At 54.4% G+C, this 27,642-nt stretch overlaps 1 protein-coding gene across 5 annotated transcripts in view; it reads left to right on the top strand.

The window, feature by feature from the left end:
• Window positions 1-253: 253 nt before the first annotated feature.
• Window positions 254-27,642, top strand: part of DAG1 (dystroglycan 1) — a 38,328-nt gene continuing 10,939 nt past the window's right edge. The window contains exons 1-2 of one of the 5 annotated variants that reach the window (XM_052679306.1): window positions 254-349; window positions 26,734-27,143. In XM_052679306.1, coding sequence (XP_052535266.1) covers window positions 26,862-27,143 — 282 coding nt within the window. In that variant the 5' untranslated portion in view covers window positions 254-349; window positions 26,734-26,861. Of the gene's footprint in view, window positions 350-1,057; window positions 1,174-6,626; window positions 6,684-9,756; window positions 9,891-14,063; window positions 14,175-26,733; window positions 27,144-27,642 lie in introns of those variants that run through there. The other 4 variants (XM_052679307.1, XM_052679310.1, XM_052679305.1 and 1 more) reach the window with 4 other exon arrangements.

The raw sequence follows: 27,642 nt of genomic DNA on the forward strand, positions 1-27,642 counted from the left end.
TCGGCCAGCGTGCGGGGCGGGGCTTGGGGCGGCGCCCAGAGGAAGCGGATGCGGCGGGGGGCGGGGCTACGGGAAGGGCGGGGCCGCGCGGGACGGCAGCGGGGCGCGGGAGGGGGCGGAGCCGCGCGCGGCCAGGTGGGGCGGGGCCGAGGGGGCGGAGCGATGCGCCGGCGGCGGGCTCCGATTGGCCGCGCCGCGCTCGTGCCGCCGGTTGCTAGGCGCCGCGGGGCCCCGCCCCCAGGTACGTGCCCGCGCGGGGTCGCGCTCGCGCCGCGCCGCCCGCTCGGTGCGTCGGGGCCGCTGGCGGCGAGAGCCAGCGGGGAGCGGCGTCAGGGCCCGGCCGAGCACGGTGAGCCCGGCGCGGCGGGGGGAAGCGCGACCGGGCCTCGCCTCGCCTCCGCCCGGCGGCGGCGGCACCTGCCGGCCGCGCCGCCCTCGGCCTAACGGTGGGCCGGGCCCGGTGGCGCGGCGCGGCCTGGGCGGGACGGGCGGGCGGGCCGGCCCAAGGCCCGGCGGGGCGCGGGCGGCAGGGCGGCCACGGCGCCTCCTCCTTCTCCCTGTCCCCGTGGGCCGCGCCGGGAACGGGCTCGTCGCGGAACGGCCTCGTCGCACCGGGACGGGCTCCGCCTCCCCCCCCACTGCCGCGGCCGAGCGGCGCCCGCAGGACAGTCGCGGAGTCCCTTCGGCGCTCTGGGCCGCGCTCCGAGAGTGCCGGGCCGACCTTGGGGCCGCCTCGGTGTCCGGGCGGAGCGCGGCGGGGGCGGCGGGGCCGCGGGAGCAACAGGCGGCGGGCGGGCGGGCCGGCCCTGCTCCGCGGGCGCGCTCGGGCCGAGTTCGGCGCGTTCCGGCCGAGGCTCGCGGTGCGCGGCGTGAGGTGTGTGCGGGGAGTGCGGGGAACGCGGGGTTGCGGCTCCGCGCTGGGGAAGTGGCAGCGTCAGGGGCCGTGGGGCCTAAGCGGGCGCGGAGCCGACTGTGTGTGTGTGTCTGTCTGTCTGTGTGTCTGTCTGTGCGAGCGGAGCCCACCTTCACCTTTCCTCTTTCCCATTTCCCGGGCAGGGCCGCCTCCCGCCGTTGCACCACGGATTGCTGCCGCCCCTCGCCGGGGAGCGCTGCTCCAGTCCTTACCCCGCTTTGTGAGAGGTTTATTGGCCCGTATAAACTTCAGCTTCGCAGGTGCTCTTCTGCCTCCACATCCTTTGCTCCGGCAGTTCCTAATTCAGGCTCATTTTCTTCCCGCAGCCTCTGCCACCATTCCAGGCGTCCTAAGCTACTTACTCATTCTTCCCAGTGCTTGTCACTGCACTCTGCTATCCTAAATATAGGGTAGTGTGCCAACGGGTGAGGCTCGGGAGCTGGGGTGCAGGGAACAGTGCCGTGTCGGCAGAGCCGTGCTGCACCCGCACTGTGCTGCCTGCTCACTGCAGGCTTTGTGCTTCTTGTGTGTCCCTGAACAAGGTGGGCTTTGGCTGTGGTGTGTGCTAATTTAGCAGTGCCCGCCTCTTTACACACCGGTGTATGGGTGATTGCGCTCTGCGCCTTGCCACGCACCCGTGGGTCTGTAGGGATTTGTTAACCCCGAGTGCTTCTCTGCTTTCAGATGTGGCTGATGCCAGGCTGAGCGCTGCAGGGCTGCTCCCTGCTCCTCTGGCTGTTGCAGGGTGTGAGGGTGGGCACTGGGGTACGCCAAGAACCCCGCTGGCTTGAGCTGTGAAATGCATGGCCAGAACTGGCTCAAACCTGACTATAGCTTATCTGCCACGGGCGGCTGCTCTGGAGGAATTCCTGCACATCTTCTGGCGGCAGAACTTTGCTCCAGCAGTGGGGGGACGTTGGAGGTTCACGCCACAGAGAGAGGCGCTTCAGTGCTTTGCTTCTGAGCCCCGGGTCCCCTCAGCCCTGCTGGAGGAACTGAGAAGGCAGTGGAGTCACACTGGTGGTACTGCCAGGCTCCTCTTGCACAGGTGTGAGCTGCAGCGTGCTGCTTGTGCAGCAGAGGTGTGGCACAGCAGCAGGAGTGAGGCCTCACTGCCTCTCCACGTCCTGTCAGCTGAGGAATAGCATGGAGGAATTAATTCCATTGAGTTGGATGAGGAAAATGTAAACTCTGTGTTCTCGTTGGGCAAACAGTGGTTGTGTAAATAAATGCCTCTGGTATTCCTTGTAGTGCTCATCGACTGCCCGATCCCTCATGGTTTCTTGCTGAGCTGGTGGGGAGGTTGCTGCTCCCCCAGCTCTGAGTACTTTGCCAGCAATTTGGGCAAAATACAAGTAAACACCATTGGGTTGATCCAGTGTGTCTGAGGTCTTGGAATGCTGAAAATGTTTGTTCTTAGGATGTTTGTGCAGTCTGGAGGGCTCTGTACTGTAAGCCCCATTTGCTGAGGGCTATGACTGTGTTTAATCTGTCTGAAGAACCTGTGCTTTTGGGGCTTGTTCTCTGAGATTGAGTAAGTTTGGGCGAAGCCTGGAGGTGCTGCAGGAGGGGAAGTTTGTTCATTAACTAAGGTGTGTTATATGCAGGTGTGCATATTTCCTACTCCGGCACATTTTCCTATCAGTATTTTCCTGCATTTATTCACTGACTTTTGATTGTGGTCTGGATTGAAGGTCAGTATGTCAGTAGGAAAGGTGCTCGGGACCATTTGGTGTTGCTGTGCTTTTCCTGAGTGTGTGCTGGCTGTGAGAGGCTGCCTACGTCCTGGGACAGGATAGAAGCCGAAGCTCCTTGGTGGAGGGCAGCCTGTACCTGAGATGTCAGTAGGGCTCAGGTGAGATCCCACACCCCAGGAGCGCGTGCCATTTTCCTCAGCGCTGTGTCCTGCTCAAGGTCGCACAGCGTGGCACTGTGGGTTCCCAGAGGCTCCTGCTGGGAAGTGCCCTGGCATCCCCACCGTGCCAGGCTTCCTCCACATCCTGGGCCGTGGTGTGGAGATGTCCAACATTGGTTGTCCTGGTGGGCCCCCAGCTTTAGCACAAAGGGTTTCTGCTGGTGGCACGCTCGCTGTGAACGTGAGCAAGCTCTTTCCTGCACGTGGCAGCCAGTCTTTTTGCTGAGCCGATCCTTTTCTTTTTTTTTTTTACCTTTTTTTATTCCCCTGGATTAACTTTCTGCAAATTAGTAACCCGAATGGTCACACGAAGGAGCAGATAAGCACAGAGCCCCAGAGGAGGGGGGGTCCAGCCTGGAGGAGGAGGAGGAGGCAGCAGGCGCTGCAGCGGTGAGTTAGTGCTGGGCACTCTCAAAAGGGCCCTTCTCTTCCCCACTCTCAGCTGTGCCCTCCTGCCTCCTCCCACGTGCCAGCCCGTGCACTGATGGACTGACCCAGCTCACTTGGCATTCAGTTGTTCTTTTCATGGTGGTTTTTTTTTTTTTCTGTGTGAGCATTTCTCTGTTGGTCTCAGAGGAGGGAGCTCGGATGGGGCTGGCAGGCAGGGAGCCCTCTGCCAGCACAGCTCTCCTCTGAGGTCCCTCCTGTGGGGTTACTGCCCTGCTTGCTGTGCCTGCAAGTGTGCTGTAGGACTGCAGGGCCAAGGGCTGATTCCTCATGGGATCCCCACGTGTTCTCCCTGGCAGATCCTTGTATTGGAGGGGCAAGGCTTGGGGACAGCGGTGGATCCTGTCCCAGTGCTGGAGGACGGAGTGCTCGGTTTCACATTGGGGTTTTCTTTGGGAAAACAGGCTCCCAGCCTCATCTGCTTTGTGTACAGATGTGTGAGTGAGGGATTCTGCTGATGAGTTCTCTTTTTTTCCTCCTTTCACATGCTGTGGTCTCACCACAACGCTCAGCTGTGGCACTTGCCATCGCGGTGACCCTGACTGAGGATATGGGCTGTATTTTCTCACGTGCTTTCTGAGAAGAGCTCAGCTCACAGAGGACGATGTGGTGGCTTCAGAAAGATTTCAGATCCTGGCTCGGAGCTCTACCACAAATTGCTTTAAAAGCCTCTGTGCAGCATTGGGTTCTGCATTGCTCCTCGGGAGGACCTGACTGGTGGCATTCCTGCCTGCCCTCAGTGCAGTGATTGCAGGAGGGCTTTCAGCTTATTGCAGCACGGCCGCAGGTCGCTCTGGTGCTGAACACAGGTGATAAATTCACACTGCTGCTTGCAGGCACGTTTCATTTCTTTTTTTTTAACTAGGTTGTACATTTAGACTTGAGGCCGCTTAATCCTCTGTGAAGTGTGTTCTTCAAGGCTGGCTATTAGCATCCTGTAGGTTTGATGGCAGCTTCCAGCAGCAGGTACTGGGTGCTTGATATCGGACCCAGAGGCTTAGAGGTTGGATTGGGATGAGCTGGAGAACAGGAGGGTGAGGGGCAGTCAGGGCTGGCTGTTTCCCACTTGAGCAGTGCATGATGAGGGTTGATGTGACAGCTTTACATTGCTGTCTCGGTCCCTTGTGAGGGTGGCACTGCTTGCTTCCTGCCACCATTTTTCCCTTTTCCTTATGCAGGGTCAGCCCAGGGTGGACTCTTTCAGACCCTCTGGGAAAGGCAGAGCTCCTGTAAGGCCCCCATGGGTAAGGCCCCCTTGTGTCCACAGCTTCTTTGGGGCTTTTCAGTTGCAGTGGAGGGGTCGGAGATCTCTGTATCCAAAGGGGAAATGTTTCTGTAGTCGTTTCTGGCTTCTATGCATAGCCCATAAACTTATGCTGTACCACTGCCCTCCAGCTGAGGTGTTTCTGTTATCTCCATGTTGTACTCAGGGATTCTTACAGGAAGACTTCACGCAGGGAGCAGATTCTGAGTGTGATAGCAGGAGGCACTGTGAGCCAGAAGGCAGAGGAGCTGTGCTGCTGGGTGCTGATACTGAATGCTTCAGAGCTCTCTCCCTTTTTCTCCTCTAACTCCTTCCGTCTGGATCTGCTTCCTCTGAATGTGGGCACCTGGCTTTTCCCCAGATCAGGGGTTCTTAGCACAGATGACCTTGCAGTCACCTGCAGACACAGAGCGTGGGGCTGCTGGAAATCTGACCTGATGGTTTTGGCGCTGAGGCTGCAAAGGTGGAAATCATCTGGGTTGCAGCAATTTCAGATTTGCATCCCTTAGGCTTTCCTGGCACCTGTTGAATGTTGTGTTCTCTGTGCTGGAGGAGTTGGTTCTCACGCAGGACCATGCATGGTGGTTTCCCACCCCAGAGAAACTATTTCCATTGGAGTTTCTATCATAATGCCAGGAGCCACGTGAGAGGATGAAAGGTGGTTAATCTAAAGTCTGTATTAAAGTTCTCAGGATCTTAAAATTCAGTTCCCTCTCTCCTGTCAGCTTCCAAAATCTTCTTTCCTTTCTTTTGCATGCTGCACAGTCATGCATGCTTTATGACACGTTGAAAAGTGTAATTTTGGTAATAGTGGCAACAACTGAACTTAATAGACAAAGCTTGTGGCACTGATTTTGTTAGCTCTCACGCTGGGTTGACCTAAAGTCTGCCCTGTGGTAGATGTGAGCTGAGTGTATGAATACAGGGTGTGTTGGTGGTCCTGGGAGTTCTGGAGTGTGGTCACACAGCAGATCTATCCATTGTGTGTGGAGCAAAGCTTCAGGAGTGGGGTAGCAAACACCATTTTGGACTTGTTTAGGCCAGGTCAGAAGAACTTCTAGTCTGGGCACTGATCTTTCTGCTGGTGGCCTTGTGCTGGCTGCCCTTTCAGGAAACATTCGTCACATCTCTGAATAAAATTTTGTCTGGATATCAGAGCTCAGACTTCAGAGAGGCCATGATGTTGTGAGAGAATCAATTGCTGGATACCATCCCTTCAAGAAAAGTACAGAGCATGCTAACGCCTCTGTCGCATCAGTGCTGTGGGCAGAACCATGAACCTCGTTAATAAGCTGCCTGTAAGGAAGGGCTAGGAGCAGCACTTCAGGAAACTTGGTAATCACAGCTAACGTGGAGAAGGGATTCGGTTGTTACTGGCAATGATGTGAACTTGTGTCTTTGAGCTTACATTGCTGGAGAAAGTGGCAGTGTTGCTGTGTGGTGCTGGTGATAAGCCAGGGTAGAAGTTGTATCCGGTCCTGTCTGCTCCATTGGCTGAGTGAAGGACTCCTGATTGCCACAGCACTACAGTGGGTGAGCTGCTGCTGTTGGGAAGCAGTACTGCAGCCCTGTGCTATGGCTCAGGCACCCCCTGGTCCTCAAACCAGCGTGCCACTGCCAGAACCAGAGTCCTGCACACCCCTTATTGCTGGAAACTGGAATCCTAAGGTTCCTCTTCTTCTGCAGGCTGGCTCTGGCAGGTGGATGTGCCTGGTCTGGGGGCACCGTGGGGGAGCAGGGCCGTGGTGCTGTGCTGTCGTCACGGGAAGGAGCTGCTTCCTGCAGACCTTGCTGCTGCGTTCTGTTGCTGTCATCTTTACCCTGCTGTGCTCCAGCTTAGCATCCTGCACCCTCTCCTGAATCGCAGGCTCCTAAACCTTTCCCTGGAGGTGCACAGCTTTGTATCTGCTGACTCCAGATAAGCCTTCTTGCTCCTTTTGTGGGTTCCTTGTAGCCTGTTGATGTGCTGGTTGAAAACCACTGACTTGATGCAGTGCTTCAGGAGATTCCTTGATGTAGTTTCTCTGCTTGGCAAAGAAAAACAGAGAACAGAGCAGGCAGTGAGATTTTGAATTGGATTTTTCCAGGAGCTGAGATGAAATCCATTTCTCTTGGACTGATGCAACGTGGCTTGGTCACTCCAGGTATGCTGAAGTCCTGTTTTCTGCTTGTATATGGGAATTCACTCTGGTGTAGCGGAGTCCTTGAGCCAGTAATTTGGGGTGGGATTCTTCTTAAGTAGAAACTTAGGATGACGGCAACTTTATCCTGAGTGCTGACTCTTCCCACAATAGGTTTGGACCAGCAGTCTTGGTCTGTGCCAACTGGAGGTTACCTGGAGCATGGTGCTGCTTGGGCGTGCAGCAGAGTGATCAGGGTAAAAGTCACTCGTGGTATGAGCAGAAGCAGATAGCCCAGCTCTGCAGCCCGAGCTGACCCAGGAGTAAGCACCTGCTGCCATCTCAGCATCTCAGTGTGTGATCCAACTGAAAGCAGAGGCAAACGTGGACAGAGGTTTGTAAGGACAGAAGTTGCTAAGCATGTTGGTCCTAGTTTCGCACTAACAGCACAAAAGCTGCCTGAGAGTACAGGAGGAAGTTTGGTGGCTGCTGCAGAAGTTACTGCTTCGGGAAGCTTGGTGATGTAAGTCTACTCTAAAGTGATGGCCGTGAGGACCAGCAGGAGTAACTGAAGTGTTTGGTGTCTTCCTGCCTGGGCTTTGTGATCACAGCCGGCTGAGCTCATTTCGAAGTGCTTATGAAGGCAAACAGCTGTCCTGTGTACCATCTCTCCTCAGTGGGGAGGAATGACCTGTGTCAGCAGGGCTGAAGTCTTGTCTTCTTTCCCTGGGCCTTGCTGGGAGGAGCGGATGTGTGAACTTACCTCTAGCAGTGACTCGTGGCAGACCTCTTAGGAGCAGGAACACGGGTGGCTCGGCGTTGTCGGTGCACAGGTTGCTCCTGCAGGAAGGAGGCCTCGTGGCAGCCCGCCTTCCATTTGCTGTTGGCAGGCTTCAGAGCAGTCCCTTGAATCAGAAAGCCGTACGAGAAAAGCACTGAATGCATTTATAGGTATCTTTTAAAGTGGCTGAAAGGCAACCTGCGTCGGGTCGCTTGCTGCAGTGCTGGAGCAGGCTGTGGGTGTGGGATGGACCCATCCGGAGAGTGGAGTGGGGACTGCTTCAGTGCTGCCAGGATGCAGCTGTCTGTGGGAGCTGCTGCTGCTGGAGCAGTAGGGGCTGGCTGGGACAATAGTGGGAAACAAGTGGGAGATGTCCAGCTGAAACCAGTTTTAATTTATTTTTCCCTTATCTGTTGCAGTTGTTTGGGTTTTTCCTTGGCAGCTGTGGGCAGAACAGTTTGTGCCAGAGGATTTTACAGAGCCCAAAGTTGGCGTGCTCTGAGTTGGTGCTGCGGGCAGAAGAGTCCTGCCTTCTTGTGCTGCTGCCAGGGAGCAGAAGTGCCCTTATACAGCCCGCATCCAGCAGGAACCTGTGCCAGGTGGAAAGCAGCCTCTTGCTGGGTTCCTCTGCCAGATGTCGGTGCCCTGGTCTGGCTCTGCATGTGGCTTTAACTCCTGTGCCAGCACAGAGAGTACCGGGCTGGACGTGCTTCCTCTGGAGGGGGCACCAGCTTAGAAGGACTATGAAGCTGCCCTGTGTGGGTCTTCAGGTACGTCTGCCTGGCAGGAAGAGTTGCTCCGGCAAATCCGACCAGGCATTGAGTTGCTGGCAGTGAGGATCCATGCTGCTTATACAGCTGCCTGCGATGTCGTGCTGCTCTCAGGCCCTGCTTGCGTGAGCTCCTGAAATCTCCAGAGGCCATTGAATAGGAGGAAAAGTGCACTGGGGTAGGAAGGAAGTGTGATGCATTGCACCACGTTGCGCCAGAGGCGAGGGCACTGCTTAGTGCGTGCGCAGGGGTGTTATTCCTTTGGACCTAATAGCTGAAATCCTGGGCTGCACATAAGGGTAAGGGTATTCACACACCACAGCTGTTTGGGGACTGGGCTGTTAGACCCCTGTCCACCAAATGAGACCTATTTTTTTCCTGTGAGCCAGGCAGGCAAAAAGAATGGGAAGTGATGACAGATGAGGAGCAGGGGACAGAAGGGAAGTGTCCTTGAGGAGCAGCAGTATTTACGTAATGGCTAACCCAATATTAACGTAAATAAGGAGCTGTGATTTTTACCTTGGAGCATCTGCCTGGGGGGGCTGCACTGACAGTATGTAGGCAGGTGGGGCGGGAGCTGGAGCGTGCCTCCTTGTTTTCCAAAGCATTTTTGACTGGATTATGGAAGCCTGCATACAGCAAGAGGAAGAGGGAGCCAGGGAAAGAAAGCCTGGAAAAGGTGTGCTTTTTTCATTGTTTGCTAGAGTGCTTCCTAGTTGGAAGAAACAGCTGGGGAGAGACTGTGGTTGTGCCTTTGACCACACAGTGGCCCTTCTGCAAGATCTGCTTTAATCAACCAGGTGAAACTTCAAGGACCTGTGTAACTGATCTCGCTAAACGCTGCCCATGAGTGCAGTGTAATGTGAAATAAGCACTGAGCATTGCCATAGGACCGGCTGCATTAAATGTGTGTTTAGTGAGCAAATCTGTTTTTCTGGTCCCTGTCACTTAAAATGACTGTGGCTGTGCTAAGAGTTTGTGGGACACGCTGCGCATCTTGTCCAAGGCCCCACATGGCTTTGTAATTGGTGCTGCCGTGATGTGAGCCCACGTTTGGGGAGCAGGATCTGTACAGTGGTGGAGCAGGACGTGGCCATGTGTTGGCTGTGGTGCTCGGTAGCTGTTGGTGATGTGTGCCTGTAGGGAGATGGCTGTTACAGCAGCAGGATCCCCTTGCGTAGGGACACCTGGCAGGGCTGGGGGCTCCTCTGCTTCCTGACAGCCCCCTGCATTGTGGCTGCCTTCTGTCCCGTGCCAAGGCCCCAATATGTGGGTGCTGGATGAGCCGTTTAGGCTGGAAATGCACTAACTTAACAGACCTTGGTGGGGAGCAGATCCACCCAGTGCCTCCCAGCCCTCTGGAGCACGGACCCGTTGTGCTCACTGCCTTCCTGGGAGCTGCTGGCGGCTGCAGCACTGGATTTGGTAGCTAATGCTCTTTGGAATCAGTGTCATTTAAAAAGTATCCAGCCAAGAAAGAGCACAAGATGTAATTCCAACAGAGTTTTTTTTTAGAAGGGCGGTAGCTTCTATTAAAGGGAATCGGCGGCCATCCGCCCCATGCGTGCCCTGGGCTTCGTGGGTGTTATCCCTGCTCCAGCTCTCCAAATTCCTGCAGAACCGGTGCAAAGCTCAGAGCGAAACATTCCTTCCACGCACCTGCTGACGTTCACAGCACAGGTATTTTGGTAGTTAACCCGTGAGGCTTTGGAGTGCAAAGCAGAGGTGCTGGGAGTGAGGGATGAGGCAGAGCCTATTTTTACTCTGTCACAAACAGGGCTCGGCTTGTTTGCTTTATACTCCGGAGCCGCTCAGGCTGGGGTGTTTTTTAACATCTGCTGTTGCTGTTGGATTAAAAACTCAAACTCTGGATATCACAGGAACACTCGTCGCTCCTGTGAGGTGCGGAGGCTGCTGCAGCAGCGCCCACCCGGTGCTGCTGGGGGGTCTGCAAAGGCTGTGGGCTGCTGCTGGGGCTGGGCCCTGTGCCATCCTGCAGAGGGGTGGCTGGGCTTAATGGTCACCAGTGACGTGCAGAATGCGAAGGTCTGGGAGCAGGGAGCCCAGGCTGTGTGCTGCGTGCTGTGCCCTCTCCTGCTGGTGCTCGCCTGAGGCCGGTGGAGTTGTGCTTCACGTGTTGCGTTGCAAACTTTTAAGCTCTTTATCCTGGCTTATTGCTCAGAGCTATTAAAAGCATGGTGCGCTCACAGTGACGTGCGTGGTTTGCAGGGATGGGTCGCAGCCTCCTCACGTTGGAGGCTGGATGAGCATGTATGGTGAGTGGCCCCAAGGGCCCCTACCTACACAGGCTTGATCCTCCTCCTGCCCCCCAGCCCCTGGAAGCCATCAGCTCAGACTTCCAGACTGGGGTCTGCTGTGTGGCTTCAGGTTTGGTCCAGCCCTTGCAGTTTGCATCACTGACCTGAGGCAACTGTACAAAGCACCAGCCAAGATATTGATTATTTAGCTCTTTTGCTAATAAATACCACTGATACTAACTTACAGTCGTACCGTTGTGCACGCTTACAGCTGCAAAGTCGGTAATTATTAATCTGAGATCTTAGAAGTTACACTTCAGAGCTGCCGTGTCGCCCTGCCCTCCCATGGCACTTGGTGTCAGGGTGCTCGTCCCTGCCTGCCTGCCTTCCCACAACAAATCCTCCCCCACTGGTGGGAGGGTGAGTGCAGCACTGCAGCACTGAGCCTTCCGCTGCTCCCCTTGCTCTTCCCAAACTCCCAAATATCAGGACTCGTTATTTCTTTGCTTGCTGCTTCCAGCTCTGCTATATGTATATCAAACCTGGTGCTTCTGTTTGACTTGTGCAGTTCCAGCCCCACCTTGTCCTGTTGCTGCCTGCTGCTGATGACCATGCAGATCCCCTACAATTGCTTGGTGCACGCTGGGTGCCTTATGTCCTTTCAGGCAAATCACCCCATGTCAGCCTTCATTCTTCTACCTGTGTCCCATTAAGCACAAGCAGTTTACGTGCACATCTTCCTCCCAGTGCAGCAAATTGCCATTTTCCACGCTGCGTTTGCATTCCAGCAGCAGCTGTGTGGCTGGCTCTGCTGGCTCCTGCAGGTTCCCAGCGGTGCTCTGACGAAGCTCCTGCTCACAGCTGCCCTGGAGCATTTATGACCCGAGCTGTACTGATGGGAAAGGAGACAGAGGGTCACCTGGCACTGATACTCCTGCTGAAACAAGCTGGTGCACCTTTGGTCTCCAAGCGTGGCTCCCAGGAGTTGGTGAGGTGTATCTAACACTTTAACTATGTGGTATGCCTTCTGTATCTGTCAGCCTCCTGGAGGTGAATTCAGTAACCTGGGGGTGTTTTCCCCCTTTTTGGTAACAGCCAGAGGAGAGCAGGAGTTCTTGCAGGGACAGTTGGCCTTTCGGTGTGGCTGATTCCTGTTTTTGAAAGTCAGATTCAAGTGTCAAGCAGGTAAAACAAGTGGGCTCCAAGTGCTTGGTCTGGTCTCCAAAGAAAACGCTTTGTGCTTGGCCACAGACCCATCTGCTCTGTGTGCTTTGGATTAAGCAGGCCTGCATTTATTTGCGAATATTAATATTTGTGTACTGTAACACATCCACAAACATTTGTGCTCTGAAAGTTAAGCTGTGTTTCGTCAGCATCCCTGGTGCACGAGAGCCCGTATCCCTGGCACGCTGGGCTGTGGGGTAATGCATTTTCCCTCTGTGCAAGGCTTGGCCAAGTCTTCAGGGGAGAGCAGACGTCAGATGGGCTTTGGCCCATGGCAGGGCAGGATTTGTGTTCTGGCCGGAGCACAGGCACAGCATCCAGAAATCACAGCTGGCTGTGTGCTGTGGGGCTTTGTCCCTGAGAGCAGTGCCTCGTAATAGAGAGAGCTTTGCACAGTTACTGGTGTATTTTCTTTCACTACCTGGCCCGTAAAAGGGAAAAAAGGAGGTTAGGAAATAAGACCACCTCTTGTTTTGTGAACAAAGCCGAGTTGATTTGTAGAGCTGAGGCCAGGCATGTTAAAATTCTGCCACAGGTGTATTTGTAGACAAGCTCCTGGAAAAGAAGGAAAAAATATCAAGGAAGCAAGAACCACAGAAACCTATGAGGTAACACAGCATGGCTTTACGATAAATGAGGAGCAAATTGGGCTGGCAGGTGCAGGTCGAAAACGTGAGGCCCTGCATTGAGGGTGCTCAATAAAATAAGTTTTGAAACAAAGTGACTTGGAATACTCGGTTCTAGAGGACATACTTGTGGCTTAAAATATCCCTGGAAGAGCTGTGCTGCTGGACAGAGCAAGTTTCCCAACTTCTATTTTCAGCTTTTCCAGAGGTTTCCATAATTCTTGTGGAAGGCTTTTCCCCTGTGTGCTGCCCTTGCCCTCCTGGGCATCCTGTGCTACGATGTATTTGCAGTTTGATTTCCCAGGTTTGCTGCGCTGACTTCAGCCTGGCTTTCCCCACACTTGTTTCCTCCAGCAGTGGGAAGGTGTCAGGTGTGTTTTTATCAACAGGAAGAGGCCGAAAGGCGAGGGGACAGTTACCATAACCACCTTATCACCAGCAACTTCCAGACCTGAAGGAGCCGAAATGGGTGTTTGTCACTCCTGCAGAGCAAACAGCCGTGCGAGGGCTGTGGCAAGTGGAGCCAGGGCTGTCTGCCTAAGGTCAGCGTGTATTTCACTTTCTGGGACAGAGGCTACTTAGACATCTGGATTGCACTGGGGATTTTAGGGCAAAAACCAATTACTAGTTTGGTGTGGATGAAGAATGGCTGCTCGTTGCGTGAGTGCGCTTCCACCAACTTGGTGCTGCGCTGAGCTCGTGCTCCAGTGCTTTGGGATGGAAAGCTGCAGTGCAGAGCTTGTTTGGTGCCCTGGGAACGTGAGGCTGAGCAGACCTTTCCTGACCTTCGGGTGCACTGAGAAAACAGGCTCGTTTTATGGACAGTTAATTTATAGAAAGTTCCTGTTTAAATTTCCTGCAGGAGCCATAAAGCCAGAGGACAGCTGCACCCATCACAAACCAAAGGCTGCTCCCACCTGGCCTGTGCAGGGCCAGCTGCAGGGAGCTTTGGGACGGAGCACTCAGGGCAGCTCTGCCGAGGAGCAGCCCTGCATGTCCTGTGGAGGTGCCCTGGCTGCTGAGATGGCTCCTGGGGCCAAGTCAGGGATATCTATCAGCTTTTGTATTGCGTTCACTCTGGTTTACTCAAACCTGGCTTAAGGAGTGTGTGTAGGTGGCAATAACTAACGGTCCAAACCAAAACCTGTTTGGCAGTTTTTTTCCCCTTGCAGGCACGGGGATAGCTGCATTTATTTCCTGCTGCTTTCTCCCTTCTTCCCCAAAGACAGAAATAAGCAAAGCCTTGTAGGCTTGCAGTTGTTTGTGCTGCTTTCAGTGTGAAGCAGGCGGGGTGCCGCAGCACACCCTGCACACAGCTCTGCTCCCTGCAGCAGCCAGGCTGCTCTGCTCTCAGCAGGAGCACACACTCTAATAATTCTGATCCTGATAGCTAATTCTGATCCAGTTTGACAGGGGTTGGGATCTTACAGACACCGAGCTCTCAGAAGAGCCCTGTGATACTCGGCCTGTCCTGCTGCTCAGAGCTGCTTTCTGCAGGCAGGTAGGCTCACATTCCCCCTCCCTGCTTTGGATCCCTTTACCATTTCTTCTTCTCAGCCTCCTTGCCACATTAAAGCTAAGATGAGAAGGAAAGAAAAACTTCCAGCTCATACTCAGGGCTGAGAACCAGAACTGGGAGGTGCAGGAATCCATCCCATGAATACTTGGAAGGCAGTTTCTTGGCTCGGGGTGGCTGGGGATTTGCACCCTGGCTGCCCCCCCATCCCTACCGCCTGTCCCTGCTCGTCAGCCCTCGCCGCTGGGCAGTCTGTGCCCTGCTCACAGGCTGGCCTTCCTCACGCTCCTCACGTCTTTCTCCCAGGCTGTGGCTCACCGGGGCAGAAAACAACTTTGGGGTGAGTGGCTGGAGGGTTGGAGAGGCTCTTGGAGCCCCTGTTTTAGTTGGCGGCTGGGCACTGAGTGATGGTGGGATGTGGAAGCGATGGAAGGGAGCATCGAGCTCTGTGCAGCTCTTGCGTGGTGCGGGGGTTCTTCAGTGTACTCCTTGGGCAGGTTTCTCCACCTGATAGAGGAAGACTCCTTGGTATGCTCAGGGCTTGAAACCTCTTAGTTTTGTTGAAGCCAGGGCCTGTTTCTCTTCCTTTAAATCTCTGCAGCAGTTGATAAGCAGCTGGTCCTTTCTCAGGGAGAAAACGCTGCAGAAAGAAATGCCAGGAATGCGAACAGCAGGTGGGGACTGGCAGATGTACATATCAATCACGACAGACTGACAGAGGGGCTCATTCCACAGCAGAGCCTCTGTTTGCCTCTGGCTGGCTTTGTGCAAACCACTCTGAGCCCCTCCGGCCTCCGCTGGGGGTTTATAGTGGGGCAGCTCTTGGGCTGTGCTGGGGAGCCCTGTGCTGTCCTGGGAGCGGAACCCTTGCTCCAGGGATGGGGGCAGAGCCTTTGGAGCACGCTGCTGGGACTCGGCGGCGTTCCTAATAACTAACGTGCCGCACCTCGGGATTGGGCAGCCAGGGCTCTTGCTGCCACGTTGCTGAAGAGGCGGGCGGGCTCAGTGAGTTCATTGAATTTGCTGCACTGTTGCATTTTAAACCATGACTTCATCCCTCTGAGGAGTCTGGAGTCATTTCCGTGGACAAAACCCCTGCTTGGAGACGGTGGCTCTGTGAGGTCACCTGTACTGAGCGGTGCATGGCACGGGGCTGAGCGGGGCCGTGAGCCGTGGCGGCGCTTGCTGAGCTCCCTCCTTGCACCCACTGCTGCAGCTGGGCTACGTGAAATAACGGAGTGAGTGGTGAGAAACCCATCTGGTAATCTGTGAGCGGCGTTCCTGTGTGTGATGGCAGTGCGTGTTGCAAGCGGAGCAAAGCTGCTGTCACAAATGACGTTTTGGGTGCTTTTCCCAGGCTCTGAGCTTGCGTTCTGGCTGACGTGCTTGTGTTGGGATGTGTGATCTGAGTGCTTTGGGTCGCTTCGCTTTGTCTGCACAGTGATTCCTGGAAAACCCAGAATAGAAGTCGTGCTGGTGGGGCTGTGGTCAGACCTCCCCGGTGTGATGGATCCCCAGGGCTTTGTGCTGGGCTCGGCCCGAGCAGCTGCTGGCTGTGGGGCTTCAGGTCAGCCAGCTCCGGATCCCAGGGATTTGGCTGTCCCCAAAAGCCAGCAGTTCCGTGGAGTTTGCAGGGATGGTGCTGATTTACACAGCTGATAGATTTAACAAGTGAAGGCACATCTGCCCCAAGTCCTCTCATCAGCTTTTCTTTGGATCATCGCTTGTTTTAGTGAAAGAGCAGTGTAAGAAAGGGCTACCGTTCCCAAGTGAGAAAGGCAGCGAGAGCAAGAAGGCAGTCAGTGCTGGGGCACAGAGCAGAAACACTGAAAATGTAACTTTTTCCAGCTTTAAAAACCCATTTTCTTAGCTGCTCATCAGAGGACTTGCTCAAACTAGTCCTTGTTGAAGCTGCAATAGGTAGCCATGACCAAACTCTTGCTGGAGAGGTTGTGTCTGGTGCTGGTTCACTCTTGAGCTGGCACTGAGTTTCCCATGCTGTGGGTCTGCCTCACACTTGTTTTTAAGCTTTCAGCAAAAAAACAGTTCAGACATTTTCAGGAGTTAAAGGCAGAAGTGCCCAAAGTTTTAAGTATTTAAGAGAACAACAAAGCTTAACTGTTGTGCACGGAGCTGCCTGCTGTTGTCAGTGTCCAAGGGCTGTGCTCCAGGCACAAATGCCCTGATCTTATCACCTGGCAGGCACCAGAATGGCTTTGCAGACCTGCCACTCAGATGCTATCTAGGAAGGGCCGGGTTGGATGGGCTGTGGCAGGGCGGGGACACCTGGGGACGCTGGGGGGGGCAGCCCTGTCCCCTCACTGCTGCCTTTGTACGGCCACAGCCAGGTGAGGAGCTCCTGTGTCTTGTGGAGAGAGAAGCCCAGAGAAGGTGCAGGACGAGGAGCGCGCTGTGCTTGCTGTGACCAGTTCACGGGCAGCCCGAGCTCAGGTATTCTCACTTTTAATCCATTACTTGCAGCTTGTTCTGCCCACAGCAGCATCCTGCCTTGCGGGCGGTGCAGTCATAGCAGCTCATCTTGTGGTTGTCATGAGGCAGCGAGGGGCAGCCTGGCTCCTGCTGCCCTTCTGGCTTCTGCCGCTGTTTCTGACAGTCGCTTTGTGCGTGAGATGATTCGGTTCATCTGGTGGTTTTATGTGCACTTTGTTGCAGTGAGGTTGGGGAGGCCTTTGCCTTGAACTCGAATTGTGTCCCCAAACTGCACCTTTCTTGTTCTTTACAGCACACCTCTCTCTGGCTGCGTGCTGTTTTAGTTTTCTGCTCTGCTGTGCAGGTTCCTGTTAAGCAGGGAGTGCCTGGAGACTGCAGCTGCTAAGCCAGGGTTTCTCTTCTCCGCTTCTAAAATTTGAGCTGCACATTTTTCCTTAGAGCTTTTTACTGAACCCAGGGCTCAGGCACCAGGCCTGGCTTCTTCTTAGCAGGTGGGCTGTTGGGAAAGCTGGAAGTTAATCCTGGCTGCCCTGTAGCCATTCGTGTTTTGGTAATGAAGTCTGTCCCCTCCAGGTGAAGGCATGAAGCTGTGGCCAGGCTCTGTACCTTGGTCCTGCTGTAGGAGCAGTAAGATAGAACTGCAGCTGTGGCACCGTGTGATCCTGCAGGGCTGCCAGGTCTCCTGGGACCCTGCAGCTCTTCCCCAAACCTGTAGCCCATTAGCAATAGCCAGCCAAGGAAGTGCCATATAACCACTGAAGTAAGATAGCGTAAGCAAATAGAAGCTTTGGTGCAGGTAATTGGGTACCTAATTGCTGTGTTTGCCACCTGGGGACTGGAATTGCTCTCTGCTCTGGAAGCTGAATGGGCCATACTGTGATAAGCACTTTAATTGTTTCCCTGCATCTGCTGCAGCATTATAAAACCAAGGCAAGCTGCACACACCTTCAGAGCTTAACAGCCTCGCTGCAACTCCCAGCCTGCTTTTTCCTGTGGCGCTTGAGCATCCCTCTTCATGCAGCCCTTCTGTTTCCACACCCTTTATCTTTGCCTATGCTGTGTGATAGCAGTGAGCCATTGAGTTTTTCTGGAAAGCTGTTCAGATCTGTGCAGTTATTAGCTGTAAGGAGGTGAGTGTGCAAACAGAGAGGAGGGTCTCCTGGGAGTGGGATGCCCTCTCCAGCCAATTGTTGGGGTCTGGGCATTATTTTCATAGGGAAGAGTAGATGGGTGCTGAGCAGAAATCACACTTAGTTTGACTTGAGGGGTGGCATTTGGAAGGAAAGGTGTGGGGTGTTAAAGGCTCTGAGTGCTTGAGGCTGTGAAATGGGCTTGTCCTGCTTCCTTTGGGGCGCTGCTGGGTGCCTGTGCCTGGGAGAGGCAGCCCTGCTGCAGGAACTGGGAGCAGGGCACGGGGGCACTGCTTTGGGGGTGAGGCAGGGAGATGGTGCTTGGGGGGGACAGGCGCGAGCTGGTACAGAACCTGGCTAAGCACTGGTGTAATTTTCCTTGTTGCCTCAGAGTGGCATTCAGCCCTGTTTTCCCGGGGCAAACACTGGTGCTTTAATGACTTTGCCCCCATTCCTGGGATTCCTGCAGCCTGAGCAGGTGTGTTACCTGTGCTTCTTTGCTTTGCCCTGGGAGAGACATCGGCCCAGGATCTGGCCCATCTTCTTCCTCCAATTTCTCCTCCATAGTTTCACTCCACCTTTACTCCACCTAGGTGTGAAGAGGGAGTTTCTTGCTCCTGAGGTTTGGGCACTGGCAGCAGCAGGAGGTGTTAGTGCTGGACTTGCAGCTAAGAACACATGCCCAAATCCCACCTCCACTCCTTGCAGTGGAGTTTGTGGCCTTGGAATCATTGGGTTTGGCATTCTGCTCCGTGATGCCAGAGCAGGGTGTGGAGGAAGGCTGAGCTGTCTGTGTGCTTCAAGCCCCCCCCCGGGCCCAGGGTGACCTGGCAGCAGGGCTGTAGCTGCAAAAAACCCCACACAGAACCAGGTGGGTTGGTTTTGGATTGGTTTGTGCCACAGCAGCAGGGAAGCAAATGGACACCCTGAGCCAGGTCCCTGCTTTACCGTGGCTTTCAGACTGCTGGCGTGGCTGGGGGTTGTGGTGAGGAGTTGGGAGTCCTGGCCAGGCAGTCAAAGCCTTCGCCCTCTGCTCTCCAGCAAGAGCATACCTATAAACATGTGCTCTGTGCAAAGAGCTTGTTGGTCTGATGGAGTTTGGTGACTCCTGAGGATCTTTAGGATCTTTAATTCCCCTTTCAGAAGCTTTCTTGGTCTGAGCTCTGCTTCATTTCATAGCTTTCCCATTTTATGCTGGATGGTTAGAGCTTCAGTGTGCTGCCAAAAAGCGTTTACAATGGTTTTCCTGAGAAACACTGAAAGTTGCAAGTCCGGGGCTGAGGCCCTGGCTGCTCTGCACAGATTGCTCAGTGGTAAATGTGTTCAGAGGGAGAGCTGTGGCAGTTCCACTCACTGAGCAATAAGTCAAGGCAGAGCAGCTCCATCGAGCTGTATCTTCATGCTTTGGCTTGGGGCTGCAGGGCAGGGTGCAGGAACTGATGGAACAGCGAGATGCTTCCAAACAATGTGCTAGCCCTTAGCTACGCAGCCACTAAGGACATAAATGATGCTGCCTATGTAACTGGAGTGCTGGAAACTGGCTTGCCTCGCTCCCTTGTCTGTCTCCCATCAGCTCTTGTGCCTCGTGTCCCATTGGTAGCAGCAGTCAGGCTCCTGGTAAGGGGGAAGGCCTTGAACCCGTCCCTCCAGTCCTGCCTGGTGCCCTGAGCTCAGCTGATGGGAAATTGTTGCTTAAAGACCGCTTCCAAAGACCCTCTTGAAATACTTCACTATCTGAGGAATTCCGTGGAATACTCAGAAGGTGATGATAAACCATTGGAATGTGGCTGCCTATCCATAAACCCATTCAGCGAAACAACGTTCAGATGAGTGCAAAACCTCATTCAGTCTCCCCTTTTTGCTGTGGTTTGGTGCCTGCAGGCCTGGGGTTGTTTGCTCCTCACGCTGGGATACACAGCGTGCTGCCAGGTGCCCCTCGGTGCCACCAGCACAGCCGAGGTTTGCCCGTGTGCTGGTGTCCTAGGAGAGCCCACGTGCAGTGCTCGATGCACAGCATGGTTCTGGTGATCAGAATCAGAAAGTGCTTTGCTGTGTGACTGCGCATGCAAGGATCTCAGCATCCAAGCACCTCAGGAGCCGTCAGAGCTGCAGCCTCCTTTTTCACGTGGTTTGGAAGCACGGTTCTGAAGGAAGACTTGGGGGTCTGCCCTGCCGTCAGGCTCTCCCCCGCCTCACTGGCAGCTTCTGCTTGCTAATTTGACAGATGAGGCTTTGTGCCTTTTATTTTTTAGCAAGCACAAAACAGGTGGCTGGGATGACGGGCAAGTTTCCTCGGCTAAATGGGCGCTCCCAGGCTGACCTCTGCTCCTGTGTGACTTCCAGCGTGGGGTGTGATCAGGAGGCTGAGCTGGGAGAAGCTGCAGCGAGGTTTCCTGCCTTGCTGGACACGAGAATGTATCCCTCAGGGTCCATCTCCTTTTTGTGTGGGATCCTCGGTACTTACCAGGACTGTTTGGTGGAAGAGGTCTCTGTGATGGGGATATTCATTGCTTCTCTTCCGTGTGGGCTCTCTGAAGCCTCATGAGGGGGTTTGTTCAGCCTTTAATTCAATTAAGAAGTCAAGCAAGAGTTGCAAATCTGGTTGGTCTCGTTTGTTTCAATGCTCATAGCTGCATCCGAAGCGAACATCTGCACAGCAGAGTGGGGCAGCACAGGGAGGAAGGATTTCTATGGTTTCAGCTGAGATTGCATGTGCTGCTGGGGGCTGGGGAAGGATTTTTGTCCCATGCAGAGCAAGAGATGGAGGGAAGGACTCCAGCCCATCAGTGGCAGGACAGTGGTGGGCAGTACACAGACACCTGCGATCTGCATTGCAGTGACTTCTATCTAAGGTCATCAGCTGGTGCAAATTGGACTCAGGCAACTGGTGGATGGTGAGTGGATGGAAAGACAGGACAGGGTGGTTCCTGCTGCCGCCTTCATCTCAGCATTATCTTGCTGAATTTGCCTCTTCATCTCAGCATTATCTTGCTGAATTTGCCTCTAGCTATGGAATGCTGTCTTCACAAAAGAGAAATTGGGAGGAAAAATACCTATTTTTGTCTTGGTGCCCTGAGTTCTGTTTCTTCATGGAATCTTGGAATCTGAAAAGCATTCATATGCGTGTATGCACGTATGCCTGTTGTATTTGTCTTCAAAATATGCATTTCTATAGCTTTGGTAGTAAAGAGCTCTTAAAACCAAAGAAGTTGAGGCTAACTTGTTTAATTGTTTAATTTCCTGAGACTTTCAGTAAAAGCTTTAGCTTAGGTTCTGTTAAACATAGAATATGAGGACATTTATGCTCTGTAGCTCTGTTTCAGGCAGAATCAGGAGTTGTGTTCCTGAGGGGCTGGCTGTGGCAAATCAAGTGAAGTCAAAGCCAGGTTAAACTGAATGCCCTTAAGAACAAGCAGACCTTTGCTCTGCCCCGCTGCAGCTGTATATTTAGCCTATGTGCCCTTTCCAATTACAGCCAGGAGAAGACACCCGAGGAGGAATGTAAGTCATACCCGCCCTGAGCGCTGCCCTGGGATCCATCACAAAGTGCTTCTCGAGCCAGAAGCAGTGCCTTGGTAACTTCTCTCCATAAAACTGACCCCTCCCTCCCTCCTTCCCTCCCTCCTTCTTGGGGTTTAACATTTACCACGTCCACAGCCTCGTCCTGCACACGGCTGAGCTTGGTGCATGCCTTGCTCCTGGTGCATCCTGCGCCCAGCCCCTGGTGCCTCTGTACCTGCTGTGCTCTGCCTGCTTCTCACCACGGCACTGCAGTTGTTTCTCATGCAGGGTCCGTCCTGTATCCAGATTATCCCATCTGGTGCTTCTTTGGAGGCCTGATGTGAGGACAGCACCATGAAGCAGTCTTCAGTTGTTATTTGGAGTCCCCTCTATGGATTTATCCTAATTTGCCTGTGTGCTGCCAGGACCGTGGCAGTTCTGGCTGCGATGCTCCTAATTACAGGGAAAAAATGGTCTCTGAGGCATCCTAAATATTTGGGCCGATAATATCAGTTTCCTTTTAACTGAGCTCACTTGAAGATACGATCTGGGTTGTCTGTTTGAGAATAGCAAAGTGGGAGGAAGGGATTGATTGTGGTTGCTGAAGCTCTCATCAAAGAGAGAAGTCCCACACAGCCAAAATCACTGCTGTGGTCACTTGTGCTGGTCTGGAGCAGCAATGGGTGGCGTGGATTCTGCTGAGCTCCAGGGCATCACAGTGGCACACACTGAGCATGGCTTTTGAGGGACCTGCAAGCAGGATCTCACAGCTGGGAGGCATCCACCTGGTCTTCTAGCAGAGTCAGGTCTGTGTGCAAGCGCCTGGTTCCTTCTTGGTGGTACAGAGCTCCAGCTTGCAAAGAGAAGGTAATGACGAGTAGCAGGAAAGCTCCCCCTGAGCTATGAGTAGGTTAAATATCTCAGTGCTTACTCTAGCAGAATAAAAACTGCTTTGAGGTGTCGATTGCTGTGGCCACTTCCCCTGCAAGCTCCATGGAGCGGCTGTTGGCACGCATGACCTGGGGCAGTGAGTGACAGTTTGCAGTTCCCATCTGCAGCAGTGCTGCTCCTGTCCCTGCCCAGCGCATACCTCAGCACAGCCGAGTTTTGTTGTTTTTTCCCCTAAGTTGTTGCTCAGTGTCAGGGTTTCCTGTTGCTGACAACAGCTGTGCTGGAGATGAGCGGAACCTGCTACTTCACATTTGGTCTATGGTTACAGGCGTGCAGGACATGAATGCATTCAGCATTAAACCACCACTGCAGGGGTGAGCTTGTCTTTCAGAGAGGCATCCCGTCCTGTGCACGTCCTCACTGCACGTGTCTGCTCGGGTGGGGGCATGGCTTTGTGGAGGGAGGCTGTCCGTCCCCAGCTTTGCCCGTTTGCTCATGCCAGCTGCGTGCCAAATGTCCCTGAGCAACTGTCCTCCTGCGTGTCCCTCCCATAACTCAGCCAGGCATGCGGAGGCTGGAGCTGGTGAGTGCCTGGGTCACTGCTGTGCTGGAAGGGTGGAGGGTGGGAGAAACCCCCAGCTGCCCAGCCCCCCCCAGCTCCCAGCAGCAGTAGGCACTGGGGCATGTGCAGCACTGTGCCCCTGCCCGCGCCCAGCCGTCCCACCGCATTGCATCATTCCTCCTGCTTGCTGCCTCGACACGCAGCCACTGATGGGACTTGCCCAGAGATTCTCCTGTGGGAACATGCACGAGAGCTGTGCACGTACAATAGATGTGCTTTGGGAAGTTGCACCAGCCCGTTGCATTCTGCTCCCTCTTCCTTAGGGAGAGACCATTTGTTTCAGTGTTGTCTTTATGGAGACAGTGGTAAATAAGCAGCTCAGGTAGGTGGGATTCCTCTTTGCTCTCCTTAGTTCCTTATCTGGAGCAGGGCATGGGAAGGCAGCTACTCAGGCTTTCAGCGTGCAGGATTCAGAGGCATTAACATGCTGGCAGTGATTAATTACCACAGCCCACTGATGTGACTGTACTTGAGCAATTGGATTAGGTGCAGCTGCGCTGGAACTCACATCAGCAGGTTCTTGTTGGAGCTGTGATGTAGTTGGCCACACAGAAGTTATTCCTAGGGCAGCTGCACTCCTGGTCCTGCAGTGGGCAGTCAGCGAGGTCCTGTGGCCGGCAGGAGCTGTGTTGCCCAGGTCTCACTTTCAGCCCTGTCTTCTGGCCGCTCTGTTCTGCCTTCGTGCATATGAAGCAGTGCATATCCTTAGCACATCAGCAGGCCTTGTGGTTGCATGGAGGAGTCAGCTCCAGAATTGTCTTGGCAAGTCAGCATCATATCAGCATCACCCAGCAGGCCCGGCTGCGTGCTCCAAGATGGGGATTTGGCATCAGCAATCAGACATCAACATTGGCATGTGTGCTGAGCACCAAGGCCAAAGCAGATGTTGATCCCAGCTTTGATGTTTAATCCAGCGTTTTGGAGGTTCAAAGTGGAGACCCAAAAGAGCTCTCACAGAAGCAGGAGGATAAAGAGAAACTCGGTATTTTCATAAGATCAGACAGAGCAAAACATCCTGAAATTCAGGACTAACCTGAACCTTTGTGGTGGTTCTGCCAAACGCGGCAGCGCAGATCCTGCCGGAGGAGGGAATGCTGCTGTGTGGAGAAGCTGGGGTGGCCTGGCCCGATAACCTGAGAGCAAGAGGATGAGCCCTGCAGCATGGTGATGCCTGCAGAGCAGAGAGCAGCGGTGCAGAATTCTGTTTGATTTTTGGCTCTATTCTGAGCTTGCATGAAACGGCAGAATCATGGAATGGCTTAGTTTGGAGGGGGCCTTAAAGATGTCTGGTTCCAACTCACTGAAGCAGGCAGGGATGCCAACCACCAGCTCAACTGCCCAGGATCCCACCCAGCCTGCCTTGAGCGCATCCAGAGATGGGGCAGCCTGTCCCAGCACCTGGCTGGACAGCAGGCTGTTGGCCTTTCTGATCCTCTCTGACTCCATGCTAGTCACAGCTAGTCACAGCTAGTCACAGCTCATGGAAGCTCCTGAAGGCTCTTACCTTCTACCTGTGACTGAGCAGCCTCAAACAAGTGAGTCTGCGCTTTGCCCGTCACCACACGTGAAATAGTTTGGCTGTAGCTCTTGAACTCCCCCAGAGGCGTCGTGCAGGTGCCCGTGCTTTTTCCACCCTCCCACGTTGGTTCTGTGTGTCTGCACTTGTATCCAGACTCACAGCTCTGTGCTGTGCACAGGTGGGGATCTGTCATGAAGAGACCATAGCTGGGGGCATTGCTCTGCTTCTGGGAGCTGCCCTGCCTTTGGTCCCAGCACAGTGTGAGAGCCTGGCACCGCTTCAGCTTATTGTTTGGTAAGGAGCTGTATTAAAGAGATTTCTTGGTGGTGTAATGCTGTTCTTGCTTCTCCTGGCTTTTCTTTTGACAATGGCTACAGAATTCTTCCTGTACCTCCATTGTGCTCTGCTTCTGGGTACAGAGACTGTTCTCTGGTTTTCCTAAATGGAATTTGGAACTGGTGTGACCTGCAATTGTCCGACTAGATCTGCACAGCCTGAGTTGCTTGGCTGAGGGGCACGGGCAGCACCTGCTGCCTGCTCCGGTGATTCTTTCTGCAGTGGGTGATGACTTCATCCTCCTCTCCTGCTGGCCACAGATATCAGGGACTGGCTCCGTTCTGCCCAGGCACTCCTATCCATCCAACAGGAATGCCCTGGGGCGAATCACAGAGTTGGTTTAACAACACAGAGCCACACCATGGCAGTGCGTGGTTCCTGCAGCCTTAACAAATGGGGGGCATTGCTGTTGTGGGGACACGGTGCCCACCTCTGCAGGTGTGGCTGTAGCTCTGCATGGCTGCTGCTGGCTGGCTGGATGTCCTGCTGTCTGCACGTCCATCCCACGCAGGTGTGGAGGCTCAGCTGTGAGCAGCAGCCGTGTTTCTGTGCTGATACCATCTCATCTCCACAGCAGCCACATTCCTCAGCTGCCGCCTTCCTCCCCTGGCTGCAGCCTCTGATCTGCCCACGCTTGCAGCATGGCTGCTCTCTAGTCCCTCTGTGCAGCAGGACCTTCCAGTGATGGGGGTGCAGGCAAAGAGGCTCACGGACAAGGTGCTATGGGTGCAGGCTCTATGGAGGCTGAGAGCCTCTTTCTACCTTCTTATCGCCCTGTGCAGAGTGACAGTGCCCTGGTTTCCCACTGTGGCAGTCAGTGGCCTCACCAGAGGCTCCTTCAGAGCCTTGTTCTGTCTCCAGAACTCATTCAGAACAAGACGTGCAAAGCACGTTGGAAGTTCTCTGGGTACCTGTTGCGGTAGTTCTCTTCTTGTTGAGGTGACTTCAAGCTCATCCAAATTCACCACGTCCAAAATTCATCCACATTCCTGTGCCATTTGATGTGTGTTGGATTCTCATCTCCTGACAAGGCAGGGAGCTGGTAGGAGCTGGAGCCTGCAGGAAGTGAGGCTTGCTTTTACTGTTCCATTTCTGGTGGTGACAGTGTCTGGAGAGGCAGCTCAGGTGTTTGACTCTGGGTAAAGACCACAGTGTTGCCTTTGGGAAGAGCCCGGATTTGGTTTCTCTGTTACTCAGCCCGATGTGCTCCTGCCCTGGGCTCTCCTGTGGCCCAGCATCTCACACTGACCCCCTCCCACCTGATTCCCAGGGCTTTCCAGCACTGTTTTCTACCTCTGCTGTTTCTCCTGCCTTTCACTTGAGGGTTTTTTGAGACTGGCAGTGCTCAGATCAGGTATTTGCCTGACAAATGCTGCACTAGAGATTACTGTGTTTGACTTGCAATCCCACTGCCCACTCTGTGCAGCCGTGTGGCCTCCAGGCAAAGCATGCTGCAGCAATGGGTGGCGGGCTGCAGGGTTTGGGGATGGATTAGGTTTCATCTTGACAAGCAAACAGCTTCAGGGGTGAGGAACGCTAAAGCATCCTCAGCCCAAGGACTCAGTGTCCAGAATAGCACAAGCTCTGCGTCAGCCTCAGGGCGCCCACAGCGAGCTCCAGCTTTGTTCGTTAGCTGGGCGGATGCAGAACCCGCCCTGTGATGGCTTTGCACAGGGCAGCTCCCAGCCCTGCTCGCACGCTCTGCACTCAGGGCAGCAGGAGGTGTGTGAGGGAGCCAGGCGGACGCCCCCTGTGGGAGCTGTGCTGGGGGCTGTGCCTGGTGGTCGTGAGGCAGGCAGGGTTTGCTCTGGGAATTCGGAGCTGCTGCTCTCAGCCTGGGAAATGAAGGGTTGGTTAAAGGTGCCTGAGCACCTGGTTCACGGCAGTCCAGTTCCAAGTGCGCTCTGTGGCCTCACATGCCTAGCTTGCCCGGGTGTAATCCTAGATTGTGTGTTGCTGGCCCCAGAGTCAGGCATGGATACTGGCTAATCCCAAAGGCTGGAATAGAGTTTTGAGAAGCCAGGCTATGGGGCGGAGGAGAGGAAGCATCTGTAAGCATCTGTCATGCATCGAGTATCAAAGGTTTCTAGGGGCCTTCATGCTGAGTAATCAGCGTTTAAATTTGCTGCTGCCCCAGCCTGAGTGCAGCTTGCCTCCAAAGACCCCTCTGCACTGTGTCTGCCCAGAGCCTGGGGCCAGTGGGTGCTCCAGGAGCAGCATAACTGTGTGCATGGAAAGCAGGAGGGTCTGATTGCTCCAGAGATGCTGTACATCAGGGAAAGAGCTGGGAAGCTCTCGCTGATAGCGTTAACTCTTAAGGTTTAATCCAAAAGCGAATTAAAACAAACGGGGTGGAAGGTAGGAAGCCCGGCGTCCATCACGAGGAGGTCTGTGCGTGCTGGCTGGGGATTGCGATTAGTTTGCTGATGGGTTTCCTTTCCTCACCCAGGTTGCCAGGACCCTTAGGATGAGGCTGCTGTGAGGAGTGGCAGATCCGCTGCCTGCACTGCCGTGCCTGCACACCCCACCCCGCGTCCCTCCTCCGGCTGGAGCGCCGTCTGAGAGCCACTGGGCAGAATGACTGTTGGATGTGTCCTGCAGCCCCCGTTCCTGGGGAGGACTTTGCTCCCAGTGCTGCTGCTTGCAGCCTCAGCTCACTGCCACTGGCCCAGCGAGCCGGCAGAAGTGCTGAAGGACTGGGAAAACCAGCTGGAGGCCTCCATGCACTCCGTGCTCTCAGACCTCCGAGAGACTGTGCCGGCTGTGGTGGGGATACCAGACAGCTCCGCCGTGGTGGGCCGCTTCTTCAGAGTCTCCATCCCCACAGATTTAATTGCTTCCAATGGAGAAGTAGTCCAGGTGAGAAATGGCATTCCTTGGGGCTCGTTTTCAGCTGTTGGTGGGGTTACCACGAGAGAGCAGTGAGGTTGCAGCAGAGCTCCCTTGAGGCTTTGTAGGGCTGCGGAAGAAGGATGGAGATCTTTCTCACCTCGTTGCAAAGTTTCTTTCCTCTACGGTAAGGCAGTCTTTGGGCCGGTTGCTCAGGTTTGTTGGCTGCATTTAAGCTGTTAAAGCACACAGCCCATGGGACGACAGTCGTGTTCCTGGGGAGATGCTGCCTCGGGACTGGGGCAGCTGTGGATTGCCTGAGTCTGCCGCCGTGACACTCGGGGAGCTGCTTCACTATGGAAACAAAATATTGTCAGACAAACAGGCTGTGTTCTGGGAGCAGGGCTCTGTTCTGAGTTTGACGTAGTCTTTCCTGACCTTGTCCCTAAGTCCTCTTGGGAAGATGAGAACCTTTCTTTTTGTCTGACCTGCTGGCACTGCGGACACCCAAAAGCCAAGCTTTGTAAGC

The sequence above is a fragment of the Tympanuchus pallidicinctus genome, unplaced genomic scaffold, assembly GCF_026119805.1.
Source record: "Tympanuchus pallidicinctus isolate F22 unplaced genomic scaffold, pur_lepc_1.0 scaffold17, whole genome shotgun sequence".
Classification (NCBI taxonomy): domain Eukaryota; kingdom Metazoa; phylum Chordata; class Aves; order Galliformes; family Phasianidae; genus Tympanuchus; species Tympanuchus pallidicinctus.